Source organism: Lepidochelys kempii, chromosome 6, assembly GCF_965140265.1.
Source record: "Lepidochelys kempii isolate rLepKem1 chromosome 6, rLepKem1.hap2, whole genome shotgun sequence".
In the NCBI taxonomy this organism is placed as follows: domain Eukaryota; kingdom Metazoa; phylum Chordata; order Testudines; family Cheloniidae; genus Lepidochelys; species Lepidochelys kempii.
Window position 1 is genome coordinate 93,883,559 of NC_133261.1, and position 14,233 is coordinate 93,897,791.

General features: G+C 44.1%; 1 protein-coding gene across 1 annotated transcript in view; it reads left to right on the forward strand.

Annotated features, from left to right (window-relative positions):
• Window positions 1-14,233, forward strand: part of NRXN3 (neurexin 3) — a 1,402,093-nt gene that overhangs the window by 52,863 nt on the left and 1,334,997 nt on the right. The window contains exon 3 of the mRNA XM_073349326.1: window positions 2,581-3,792. Within this exon, the coding sequence (XP_073205427.1) occupies window positions 3,084-3,792 (709 nt within the window). The 5' untranslated portion in view covers window positions 2,581-3,083. The remainder of the gene's footprint in view (window positions 1-2,580; window positions 3,793-14,233) is intronic.

The window sequence follows — 14,233 nt, forward strand, 5'->3', positions numbered from 1 at the left end:
GAATCTTAAGAGGGAGACAAATTCTACTGGGGCAGTGGTAAACGTTCTAGGGAACCTTTAGCTGCTGGGAATGTTTTGCTGGCTAATTTACACATGTTATTATAGTCTTAATCCTGTCTCATCAATAATTCCAGGCCTGGGTCATCACTTTCTTTCTCTCTCGCTCTCTCTCCCCCAGCTCAATAAATCATGGGGTATTTTAGTGCAGCCACTGGGGAGCACGGACTAGAAAGGTAAACAGATACAAGCGAGGTATCTCTGCCTGCAGTTGCTTCACAAGGCCCAAGAATAAATGGCTGAACCAATGTCTGGGTTATTGGGAGGAGAAACGAGTTGGACATTTGGGTCCTTTTTTCTTTACACCTCTCTTAATGCCTCCTGCTTTCTCTCCTCCCTCAGCCTGAGCCAAGCTGTTAACAATTAAAAGGAATTATCTTCCCTCTGGTTTTGACTTGATTGTATTTGCGTTTATAGCAGTTAAGCTAACGAGCTCCAGTCAGGCAGCTGCAGGGAATGGGACTGACTTACATGGGGCATTGAAAACTCATGTTTCTCTATTGCTTACAGGTTCTCTTGTAATTGATTCGTTTTGTGTTTCAAGTGACCTGTTTTTAGTGCTGGTTAAAGGTGCCAGATTGACAGCTTTGGAAAGGCCTCATGCCAGTCCCCTGAGCCATCCAGTCTAGCTTTGTACTTTTGCTGAACTTGACATGATAGTCTTTCCCTAGAGGCTTATGCCCAGCCCATGTCTATGAACAAGTCTCTGCTCTTACAGTAGCCTTTGTTTTAGCCAGTATTTTCAATCACAGAACGCACACAAGTTTCAAATTCCCTTTAATCTGAAATAATCCTCCTATCCCAGACACAGTCACCCACCTTCCCACAGTAAGAATTTAATTCAGCACTGGTATAAATGGATGGAATGGATGGAGCAGGGTGTTGGACTAGATGACCTCCTGAGGTCCCTTTCAACCTTGATATTCTATGAGCTCCTTCTTGCTAAAGGCAATCGGAGTTGCTCCCACTTCATCCTAGGAGTGAATTTGGCTCTTAGTGAGTAGCAAACTCTTTGTAGAACCTTGAAGGTTGAGACCATTATTATTTCTATTTTTAAATATTTGGGGGTGCTTGGGTGCAACAGTGATGGGGCATATAAGTGCCTAGACAGACCAGTATAGTGCAGTTTCTACCATGTCAGCCAGAAGCAAAGGTTACTAGTATAGCTGCTGGGCCTAGTTTTAAGGGTCCCGGTTTGAGTCTCTGCACTAGTAATGTGCAGGACATATGTAGCAAGTTCTAATGCTGAATGGAAAACCGATAACTGGATGTCTGTTCTGTCCAGCCTCCTCACTGCTGTTCTGTCTGTCATGAGTCATGATAGGAGGCCGAGGAACAGAAGATCTGTGCAAAATGCCTTCCCTTGGCTTGTGCTGGACCTTTCTGTTCTAAGGAATTCTAGTCTTTGCAATAAGTATTTTTTGTTAAATTACTAGGGAGACTGTAAAGCTATTATAGCCTGTAAACTTGATGGGGCAGACCCATCCCTCCTCAGTGGACTTAATCAGTTTGACCTGCTTTGGGAACAGAGTGTGCAGATACAAATTCTGTTTTGGGCTACCACTTCCATCCTAGCCCCTCCCCTCCTAAAAAATCCCAGTGTAGGTCCAGCAGTGCACCCCGCAAGAGCAGGGGAGCATGTCAGAGGCTCAGTAAAAACCCTCTGAGTTGCAGTCTGCTCAATTTAGAATTATCAAGGGATTGTGGATGAGCACAGTAGTGTGATATGTTTCTGTGTGTACCAGACTCATGATTCATGCCTAATTCTGCCCTCTTTACACCTGGGCAACATTCCTATATATTACATTTTATTTGTGGGGCCAGATTCTGCTCTTAGTTACACTGTTGTAAATCTAGAACAACTCCACTGGGTGATTGGAGTTGCTCCAATTTTACACCGGTGTAACTGAGAGCGGAATCTGACTCTCAGAACCTTTGATCTCCTTGATTTGATGGGAGGGAAGAATTTGGCTCTTTGGAAAGTTGTTAGGGTCTGTTGGTCAGTGAAGATTAAATAAACTGCCCTCTGTCAGTGTGTTAGAACATGTAGAGGAGCCAAACTTGCTTAGAAGTTGCATGCTGTTGAAGGGGAATTTTGTGGTATTCCTGGAAACAGCATTAGTGAGTGGCCTGGCATGGGGGTTTCCCTGGCATGCCTTAGGCTTTAAACTTCTTGGAGGCAGTATTTCTCAAGGTGATTGGCAGGTTTTTCATTGTTCATCAGAACTTCTTAGGATTATTTATCTGCTGTGATAGGGCCTGATCATGACTTGAGCATCTGCATTTCTCACTCAGGCCCTGAGACGTCTGATGGTGTAAATAGCCCTACTACCTTGGGAGATGAGGGGATAACTGCAGGTACAAACATACATGAAATCCTGCCAGCTAAATAAGGAAATATTGCTCCAGGAAATGCATACAAATCTCAGGTTACCAACTACACTTGACTTCTGGTGGGCTGTGGGACTGACCCCTCTCTCTCTCTCTCTCTCTCTGTCCCCCCGCCCCGCTTTGTCCTTACAGGTCCTGCAAGCTCTTTCAGTGCCAAGTGAGGAGTTATGGGCTGGATCACCATCAATGCACCCTGAAGACTGACTTTGGTTTTGCTCTCCCAATGATTATATCCTTTCTGAGTTCACCACCACCTCACTGCCACAGTTGTCATCGCTTCTAGGAATCTGGAATTTGAGAGTTGGCCTTTACCTCTACACTCTCTCTCTCTCTCTTTCTCACAACCACTGTCACTTTTGTGTTTTCCACCAAAACGAGACCACCTTGGGTTTTTTGCCCTTCAAGAAAGTGGATCACCTGGAGAATTCTCACCACACACCCTCTCCTTCTGGGATAAAGGCCTCCAGATCTTAGTGGATAGCTGAGATCTTTTCTTGGAGAGGTGAATTCTCCTAGCCGATCACGTGTGCTTTTCTTCTCCTCCTGTGGAATTTATCAGTGATTTTTCCTGGGGTCCTTCTCACCAGTGCTGTGGCTTTTATATTTCTCCTAGGGAAGAGCAGCTTTTTGCAACAATGGGCTTCACTCTCCACTCTGTCTGCTTCACCCTGAAGGTGAGCTTACTGCTGGGCTCCTTACTGGGCCTCTGTCTGGGCCTGGAGTTCATGGGCCTCCCCAACCAGTGGGCCCGCTACCTCCGCTGGGATGCCAGCACCAGGAGCGACCTGAGCTTTCAGTTCAAGACCAACGTCTCGGCAGGGCTGCTCCTCTACTTTGATGATGGCGGTGTCTGCGACTTCCTCTGTTTGTCCCTGGTTGATGGGCGCATCCAGCTCCGGTTCAGCATGGACTGTGCCGAGACCACGGTTGTCACAGAAAAGCAGGTCAATGACAGCAATTGGCACTTCCTCATGGTCAGCCGCAACCAGCTCCGGACAGTGCTGGTGCTGGATGGTGAAGCCAAGCCTGGTGAAGTGCGTCCACAGCGCCAGAACATGAACATCGTCAGTGACCTCTTTGTTGGTGGCGTTCCGTCAGACATCCGCCCTGCTGCCTTGACCCTCGATGGCATCCTAAGTGAGCCTCCATTTCAGGGATTTATCCTGGACCTGAAATATGGCAACTCGGAACCACAGCTGCTGGGCAACCAGGGGGTTCATCTGGACATGGAGGGGCTGTGTGTAGAGAACCCTTGTGAGAATGGCGGCACTTGTTTCCTTCTGGATGGTGAGCCGCATTGTGACTGCTCTGCCACTGGGTATGTTGGCAAACTTTGCTCGGAAGGTAAGAGATCACCTGCCTTATTTCCCTCCCTTCAGCTCTTTGCAAAATCCAACGGGCTAATTTTTCATTTAGCATGGCTGCAAAAGGCCTGGTACCTCTATTAGTGGATCTCAAAGGAGATGAATCCCCTTCCAAATCACAAGCACCTCCTCACCCATAGCAAATAGCAAGGGGGGGCGGTTACATATGATGGCAAAGAGGGAATTTTGCAGATGTGGCACAGCATTGGGAGTGTGGGGAGAATCCTTACCGCTAACTTGTTAATGGGGCTGGAGAAGGTAAGGCAATGAGTTCATGAGCACTAAGGGTTTGTAGGAAAGATTGATCAAACCCCAAATGTTTGTTTGAATTCCCCCTCCCACTCCCATAAACCAAGGCGGGGCAGGTAAAATGGGGAGCAACCGTGAACCACCCTGGTTATGGGCTTTGTGGAATCCATACTTGACAGACAAGACTTAGCAAAAATAAGGCCATCCTTGGGGTAGCTTGATAGTAGTGTGGAGAAGGCCCTGCTCTGCCTGTGTTTCTCACACAGTAATGGCTGAGATTGTCATTTTGGTTGCTCCCAGAACCCCTGCTCAGATCGTTTTGGGGCCCATGTGAAAGTTCGGACTGTGTTGCCGAAGCAATACAAATAAAGATTGAGTGTAACTACTGGATTTTTAAATTTTTTTTTCAAAATAAAACTGTAGTGACAAACAACTAAAACTTACCACAGGATAAATACCAGGACTTGTTTCTGGGTCTTCTCTTAAATGCTGTGGTAATTGGTTCTCACTAGTGGGCCCCACTGTTTTAAGTGTCCATACAGGCAAGAGACTTGGATAAAGCTCCTTAGGTTGATTGTGAGAAATCCAAAATCTTGCTGCAATATCTTTGTGAACTAGTTTTATCCCAAGAGGAGACTTGGGATGTCTTGGTTGTAAACTGGCCAGAAATTTCCATAGATTTTAGAGTTCAAAAAACACCCTGCCTTCCTTTCACCGACCTATAGAATCATTAAATATCAGGGTTCGAAGGGACCTAAGTAGGTCATCTAGTCCAACCCCCTGCTCAAAGCAGGACCAATCCCCACAAGAAGTTTCACCTAGATCTTGGGGTCCAGATCACCCTGTGGGAGGGAGTGTAGAAGTGTAATGGGGGACATACACCAGACCAAGCATATGATCCTGAGAGGTGCTAAATATCCCAACTTCCCGACTTTTCTGTTGAGTGCCTGGCACCACTCAGGATCGGCCTATTAATGAGAGAGAATGATTTGCTAAGCTTGGGCCTTAGAAGTTCTGAGGTTGCTGGGGTCACTCAGTGTGATTAAGCAGTCGTGTAGAATTAGTGATGAATATATGGGCCTGCTCCTGGCATCCTTTGTAGACCCCAAAATCCTGCTGAAGTAAATGGAAGTTTTGTGGGATAGGATTGCCGGATCCACAGTTGCATTTGGACTCTGAAACCTAGAGAAATAAGCCTCTTCCTACTTCCTAAGCTAATGGATCTAGGCTCCACAGGGAACTACTTCAGATATCAACAGTCTGTTGAGCATGTCTTGAAAAATGCGGTAAGCAAGCAGGGCTTCTGCCCACCTATGGGGCAGTGCTGACAGCTCTGAACAAGACTTGAGTGATGCAATTTCCATATTTCCTTGTGGAAGGTGAGGTATGGGAAATACATCTCTAATGAGGCAAGGGATGTGTGGAGTGCAGACAGTGCTATTGTTGTTTGTGAAATCACACGTCACACTGCCGTTTGTTTCCTGTAGTGATGTATCATTTTTCTCCCAACGTCCTACTTAATGATGGAGGGTGGGGGGAAGAAATTTTGCCTTTGCCTTAGGGTGCTTTTTTATGTATTTTAGCCCATAGTTTACCATGGTCTGTTCCCTCAGGTATGATGCACTGTTCAGGGAACTTTCACCTCAGCTCTAACCTCAGAAATATCCTTAACAATTTCCTTAGCTGGTCTCATTTCCTCTGTTTGCTATTATGTCACGTGCATTTCATTTGTTTTAATTATTTTCATAAACAGTCTTGTTTTCTCCTTCCCTGTCCGCCTTCTCCCTCCACTTGATCCTGCAGCAAAGCCGTAATCCTGCAAGCGTGACCTCTAAGCCCATTGTCATTCAGTGTCACCCAGTCAGCATTGTGGCATCACCGCAGGTTCTGGGAAAGAGGACAAGGGAGAAGCAAAGCTCTAGTAGGGTGAAATAAGCAAACAAAGAAGTGCCAAGAAAACGGAACAGGGAAACTAGTGAAATGTACAAAGATTTTCCTTTGACTTGGAAAATCTTTTCCTATTACAAAAAGTTCCTTTTATACCCTGAATCTGGTAAAACTTCCATTGACATCAGTGGGATAAGGACTGCAGGACTGGGCCCAAACTTCCTATCTGCTTGATCCACTATTGACCCACCTACCTTTTTTTTAAATTTGTTAGTTCATTGTTGCTTCCCTCCCCAAGAAAGTGAACTGTTTGTTGCTGGAGCTAATGTTTTCTCATTAGTTTATTTCCTTATCCTGCCCCGGGATATTTGCACATGTGTTATTTAACATGAATAATTTATTCCTGATCTCTCTCTATTTTTAAAGGAGACACACTCCCTTTTGACTGGACACCAGCAGCTGTGGATCCTTAACCTGCTTACACAATTTGTCAGCCCTTTAATTTGCATGCCTGTGTTTTCACTTGGTCGCCGATGCAGTTAGCTCATTCATTGGGAGTTGATAGGATCCAGTCAATAACTTCTGTTTTAATAGCTAAATGCAATATGTACCTTTTTAATAACGAGTTCTCTTGACAGGTTTCAGGCCATTACGTGGCTATTGATTGATACCTGTGTCCGCAGATGGTAAAACCACAACAAACTCATTTATCATGTGGCCAGAGAAATAAATAAAAACAAACAAACAAAAAAGTCAGTGGAACCTGCTGCTAGTGAACTGTGATGGAATGAAGCTCCATTTACAGTATCACAAATGATTTCAGTGCAAAGTGGAGTTCCAGTTGTAGTGAACCTCAGCGGAGAGTGTAACATTCTGTGACATGATGGAACTATAAATCCTATGAAAACACGGGCCTCGATGTTCAGAAAGCTATGTGGGCATTTGGTGCTGAATTTGTGCGCACAATTACCAGCATGGCACACATTGTGGCAACTGCAAGTGCAAATGACCAGTGGTGTACCCTACTGGTCACTGGCATGTGCGGTTTCTGTGCCTGGGTGTACAAATGTGTGCGCACTTAAGAAAATTTGAGCATTCGAAATAAAATAACGCTTTTCAATACAACTGGTTCATTGAACCTGGCAACCCTGTGTGAATGTTTTGAATAGCAATTTAATATGTAACTTGCTGGGCGGTGGTGGCATGAATCCTGAAGCTGAAATCAGAGTAACCTGTCTCCCCACCGCTCCTCCAATTAGCCCCTTAATTCTTGCTGGGATTAGCCTGGTGCCAATAGGCTGAAGCTCTTGTACTATTCGAATAGCACAGAAATTACTTCTCCATAGACATTTCCTTTTGTTTTCTAAACAAAAAACAACCAAAATATTGGTGTGTCTGCCTGAATAGCCTCACTTGCACACTCATATTGGTGCTCTTGCACACTCATGATCACATTCTCTTGCATTCGCTGGTACAAATCCTCTCCTTTTGCCAAGCTCCTCTGTTGAGGACAGACTTGCTGATATGCATTAGCATCAGTTCAGCATCAAGCGTGTAAGAAGGAGGTCAGATACAGATCCTAGATACAGTGTAGACCGCACCTATGTTCCGGGGCCTCTTTGGGCTCTGTGGGTGAAGGTGAACCAAAAGCATGCTTAAAAACTGTATTGACTCCCCTAATGGCTGCAGAGCCCTGAAGTGGATGCCTTCAGCAGCTTCACAAAGCAACACACCAAAGCTCTTGTGCTGCCAGGAGGGGCTGTTTCGAAAGGAAGCCTGAATAGGGGCCTGATTGCGCCTCTGCCCTTGATTACAGAGCAAGATTTCCTGGGGATGCTGCCTGCTGAATGACAGAGGAGCCTGTCGCTCTGTAATTATCAGTCTTTTAACTGCAGAGGGAACAGCTTTCTCTATAGCCTCTTTGTTTCATTTAAAGAGACAAGGTACCATGGGGTTTATCTTCCACCTGTCCTTTTAGAACAGCACAACCTTCCTATTCTGGGTAGATCTATTGAGAACAGCCTGGAACTCTCCTGCAGACACATGGGCCCCTCTAGCTGCCCCAAAGTTTGTGACACTGAGGGCTGGGTTGGCATTTTGCCAGAAACCTGGTGGCTGCACTTAATTTGCATATACATTTACATATATTTTATAATAAAAAACAAACGAACACGACCATAATATTTGCACCTACTTGCATCTTCCTTGATAGATGAATATAAATTGCTCGTTGTGTGAATTCACCAGCCATAAACAACTGCCTGGTCTCTGCGTGGCCCTTGCCCTGCAGTTATGGGGAGAGGGCAGGCAGCTCTGGGCTCCACTTTGAGCAGCCCAGATCTACACCCTCTAGTGCAACACTAAGCATAAAACAGATGGTAACTGAGGGCTGTAGAATAAATGTGGGGAGAGGAGTGCTATGTGCCTTTGTATGGAGCTACTTATAGTCGGTGTGCAACCTGTGCCCTTTGGGCTGGAGGTTAGGAGGCTCGGGATGAACACTGCCTTTGTTTTGGTTTCTGATACTTTCTTCTTTCTGCTGCTCACTTCCCGCTTTCATTCTCTCTCAAGCTTCTCTTGGATTCATTTCCTTCGGCACATTTTAAAATAATAATTTTCTAATCATGTTATTTTTATGCGGTGCCAGATGGGCATCAGAGAAATAAGATCTGTTAAGATCTATTAATTGAATGTTTGTAAACTGCTGTGATGCTCCAAAGTGCAGCATACACACTGTTTATTATTGCTAATAGTAAATATTAGAGATGAGCTGGAGCCACGGAGGTTCAGTTTGGATCTAACATGTCCCTAAATTCCATCTCTGATTTGTTATGAAATAGTATCCTGTCTCCTTAAAAATGGAAAGGGGCCCCAACTCCCTTACACTGGGCACTCAACATGGGGCCTGAGGGCTACATTCAGCCCCCAGAACTGATAGGAGGAGGATGGGCAGCCAGGAAATCTCCTTTCCTACTAAAATGCAGGCAGGGTAGGAGAGCCACTTCGTGGATTTCAGGGAGGAGGTTGGGGTTTTTGTTTTTAGAGTATTCCCCTAAAGTCACTGCCTAGCACCACCTTGTGCTGGGCAGCTTGCTTGGGAGTCGTGTATGGAGCCTATAATGAAAAATGGAGCAGCAGTGAATAAAGCCCCGAGCTCTGCAGCAGATAGAGTAGCTCTTGTCTTCGTCCTTACCCCAGGCTCCAAGTGTCCGGACTGTATTGCAGGGGATGCTGTTTTTAAAGACTTGTCAGGAGTATGGAGTGGGACCTTCCCAGGATATCCTAGGAAATGCTAGAACTCTGCACACACTGTGATGGGTGGAATGGTAAAGCCAAAGGCTCATGGGGAAGAGGAGGAGTGCTATATCCAGTGAACTGATGAGAGAAAATTGTCTCTCAGCCCTGATGGCTCCCTAGCCAGGGAGAGGTGCTAATGCACATGGTGATACAGTAGAATGGCCACCTATCCTGGGCTGATCTGTTAATTCTGTTCTTTGTCAGCCCTTCTGTACTGGCCACACCTTTGGCCTTGGTGGATAACAAAACTTCTCCTTTCACATGTGGAAACCAAGTGAGTTGTCAGAGTTTTGTTGCTGTTTGATGTCAGCAATGTTAGCCTTGGAGCTAATTCTCCCACAATCCTTTATTGCAGGCCTATTTGCTCTCACACTAAAACCACCCTCCAACAGGAGGCACTTTTGTGGATGGGAACAGGTGCCAAGAGGGAGGCTGGTGGGATGGGAGGGTCTGAGACTGAGGAAGAAGGATGGATGTAAGAGAAAGGAACAGTAGGTGGGAGATGGGTGCCACATAGTATTAGAAGCAGAACTATTTTTGTTTAAAGTGTTGTTTTGCTCTAAAATGGGACTCTGTAAAAAATGACCTGGAGAGGGGTGTTATATGTATTTTGGTTCTCCCAATATCCACAGTTTACAAGAAAAAATGTTTTCTAATTGCCAGCTCTGACAACTTATTCTGGAATCTGAGAGTCAAGGTGAGTTCTTTCCTTCTTGTGCATCATCACCAGTATGGTAGACTGTAGGTCAGACTGTGCTGTCACTTATATCTGGTCAAGCCCATAGCCCTGAGGAGACAGTGATGTGGCTTAAATGTAAATTAGGGCAGATTTTGTCTTGTAATATCTTTTATTTCTGGCAGGAAAGGATGGGCCATTCATCGGAGGTAAGCCTGGGAATTGAAAGATCTGGCAAGTCCAGTATAAAAATGTAATTAGGCAGGCCGAAAAAGAATTGGAAGAACAACTAGAAAATGACGCACAATGAACCGTAATTTTATTTTTTAAAGTACATCAGAAGCAGGAAGCCTGCTAAACAATCAGTGGGGCACTTGATGTTCAAGGTGCTCAAAGAAGGCCAGGCTGTTGCAGAGCTAAATGAATTCTTTGCATCGGGCTTCACAGCAGAGGATGTGAGGGAGATTCCCACACCTGAGCCAGTCTTTTTAGATGACGAATCTGAGGAACTGTCCCAGATTAAGGTGTCAAAGCGGAGGTTTTGGAACAAATTGATAAATAGTAATAAGTCACCAGGACCAGATGGTATTTCACCCAAGAATTCTCAAGTATCTCAAATTTGGAATTGCTAATTGTGGTATGTAACCTATTGTTTAAATCAGCCAGATGACTGGTGGATAGCTAATGTAAGACCGATTTAAAAAAAGGAAAAAAAAAAAAAAAAGCTCTAGAGGGGATCCTGCTGATTACAGGCTGGTAAGCCCAACTTCAGTACCAGGCAAATTAGTTGAAACTATAGTAAAGAACAAAATTATCAGACACATAGATAAACATGATATGTTGGGGAAGAGTCAACAAGGTTTTTGTAAAAAGAAATCATGCCTCACCAATCTATAAGAGTTTTCTGAGGGTGTCAGCAAGCATATGGACAAGGGTGATCCAGTGGGAATAGTGTACTTGGACTTGGATTTTCAGAAAGCCTTTGACAAGGTCCCACACCAAAGACTCTTAAGCAAAGTAAGTGGTCATGGGATAAGAGGGAAGGTCCTCTGCTATACTGGGGCCTGTTCAACATATTCATAAATGATCTGGAAAAGGGGATGAATGGTGAGGTGGCAAAATATGCAGATACAAAATTACTCAAGGTAGTTAACTCCAAAGTGGACTGTGAAGAGTTACAAAAAGAATATCACTAAACTGTTTCCTATCTTTTTGGGCAACAAAATAACAGATGAAATCCAGTGTTGATAAATGCAAAGTAATGCACCTTGGAAAACATCATCCCAGCTTCTCATACAAAATGATGGGGTCTAAATTAACTGTACCCACTCAAGAAATGGATCATGGATATTTCTCTGAAAACATCTGCTTAAGGTCAAAAAAGCTAACAATGATAGGACCCATTAGGTAAGGGATAGATAATAAAACAGAAACCATTATAAAACTATGGTATGCCCACCCCTTGAATACTTCTTACAGTTTTGGGTCACCCCTTCTCAAAAAATAGAAAAGATATAACTAAACTGGAAAAGTAACAGAGAAGGGCAACAAAAATAAATAAGGGTATGGAACAGCTTCTGTATGCGGATAAGTTAAAAAGACTGGTACTGTTCAGCTTAGAAAAGAGATGACTGAGGGGCGATATGACAGAGGTCTATAAATTCATGAATGGTGTGGAGAAGATGAGTAAGGAAGTATTATTTACCCCTTCACGTAACACAGAAACCAGGGGTCACCCAATGGAATTAATAGGCTGGAAAACAAACAAAAGGAAGAACTTCTTTACACAATGCACAGTCAACCTGTGGAACTTGTTGTGAAGGCCAAAAGTATAACTGGGTTCAAGACAGAATTAGATAAGTTCCTGGAGGATAGGTCCATCAATGGCTATTAGCCAAGATGGTCAGTGTTGCAACCCCATGCTCCGGGTGTCCCTAAATCTCTGATTTACAGAATCTAGGACTGGATGACAGGAAGGATAACTCAATAATTGCCCTGTTACGTTCATTCCCTCCGAAGCATCAGGCACTGGCCACTGTTGGAAGCCAGGATACTGGGCTAGATGGACCATGGGTCTGACCCAGAATTGCCATTCTTACGGTTTCCTGGTCTGTCACAGACTTGCTGTGTGACTTGGGCAAGTTACTGATAGACTAACACAAGGGAAGTAATGCAAAGTTGGATCATCTGAGTTAATTCTGTAGCATGCATTTCTCTATGTCTCAGCGCCGCATCTGTAAATACCTCCTAAGAAGTTGTGAGGTGCTTAACCCAAGATAGAGAGTGGTGATGCCTGAGAAAGAAGGAACACAGTTTGGCTCTCAGATCCCAGGCTGCGCTTGCAATTATAAAGGAATGTATCTTGTTAACTTATCACATATGAGCTCAGTTCTTCATACCCTCCCCTTAGTCCACATACAGTCTTTTGAAGTTTCTCACAGGGAACCAGCAGCTCTGTAAGGGGGACTTTTTCATGATTTAACCCTCTCCCCCACTTTTCCCCAAAAAAGCTCCTTTGTAACTAACACTTGAGATGATTAAAATGCTTTCAATTCCATATTAATGCCCAGTTTCCCATTCCTTGTTGATGCTGGTTTTTTACTTTCTGCCTTTCACTTAGGTTGGAACTGATATTTTAGCTTGGTCACCTTCAATCTGCAGACCTGACTCATTGTTGCACTGCACCTTGCTGTCAGAGAAAGCAAAGTGGGTATAAAAATGTTACTGGATCAGAAAGAGTCTGAAATCCCTTTGTCCTAGTGTGAATGACTATACAAGATGCAAGACTATGGAGATTAAACCCTTCTAGTTAGTTTCACATGCAGTCGCCCAAGGCTGTTTGATGTCTTACTTTCCTAAAACACTGCAAGGGAAAGTAAAAATTTACTTGTAATGGTTCTCTTCCTGATAGTTCCCGTGCAATTCTCCCTTCCCCTCTTGCTTCTAATCTTTGAATTTTGTGCCTTTAACTACTTATTAATATATAATATTTATTGTTACTTGTCCATACTGTGTTTCCTGCTGTGCAAAGAGCAAAGAAGTACCTTGCCCTCAAGGATCTTACAATCTGAGAGCCTGATCCTCTGTTCTTTACTCATGGGAGTAGCTCACTGAAGTCATTTAAGTGAATAGGGTTTGGCCCTAGGCACTTGACAGAGTCCTGTTTAAAGAATGGCGGAAGTGGTTCATCTGTGGATGTAGAAATTTGAACTGTGGGTTAAAAGCTGGCTTCAATATCTAGTGCTGTTGGCAGGCCCCTGAGCTTCCTTGGCTGCTGCATTTATTCAGAAGCTTCTCTAGTCTCTTGGGTGGATTTTTATTTCTTCTGAGTTTGTTGCCTCTGTACTTGAGAAAAATGATACTATGTAAATTTTACAGACCTCTGTACTGTCTCCACAGACCTACACCTGCCTCTCTCCCACCCCTCTCACCTTCTCAGCTTTGCTGTTGTGTCCAAGGTTCCTCTTGGTGCCTTTTTCATCAATATTTTGAAAGGAACCTTAGGTTTTTTGGGACCCCAGGTCGAAGGTTATGGCTTGCTCGGAGTCCATGGCAGAGATAGCAAATATAGAGAGAGGCTGGTGTCAGCACTCTGTGAATTTCATAGCTCAGTGGTATTTACAGCAACATTCAATAAGCCTCTTTCTGGATGTTTTTGAAAATGTATGGTGTCTATTCCCTGGGGAATCTAAAAAAATGGAAAGTGTATGTATGACTATTTGCTTAATAAATTGTTTTAAAAAAAGAGTTACAAGGCTTGTGAAAAGAAAAAGAGAGAAATTGAGGAGATAAAATCACTTGTCTGTGACCCAGGTGAAAGAAAGAGCCTAGAAGGCTCACAGCTTTCTTTCTCTTTTGACCTTTCCCTTCTCTGAAAAAGAGGCCGTGCCTCCTGTGAGGGCTGCAGTGTAATTTCTGTGTTTAGGAAATAGGGGCTGGATGAAAGGAGTGGATCAGATGGGTCCTGTGGGTCTTTTGATCTAGGTCGGGAACCTGACTGATTAACTGTACAGGTCAAAATTTTAAAAACAAAAACTTGATTAATAAATTTAACACAAGCCATGGGTTTGATATATTGCCACCTTGCAGCTGCAGCCTTGGATCTCACAAGCTAAGCAGGACACTTAGCAATTGGATGGAAGACCTCCAAGGAAAACACAGGCTGCTGCAGGAAGTGGTGAGGATGATGCAGTAGATGGCACTCTTTCCTCTGAGTTCCTCTGGTGGGCCCTATGCAGTTTTTGGTTTTGCATTAAATGTGAGATTGAGACATTGTCCACTGTAAACATTAAGACTCCCATGAACGAAACGT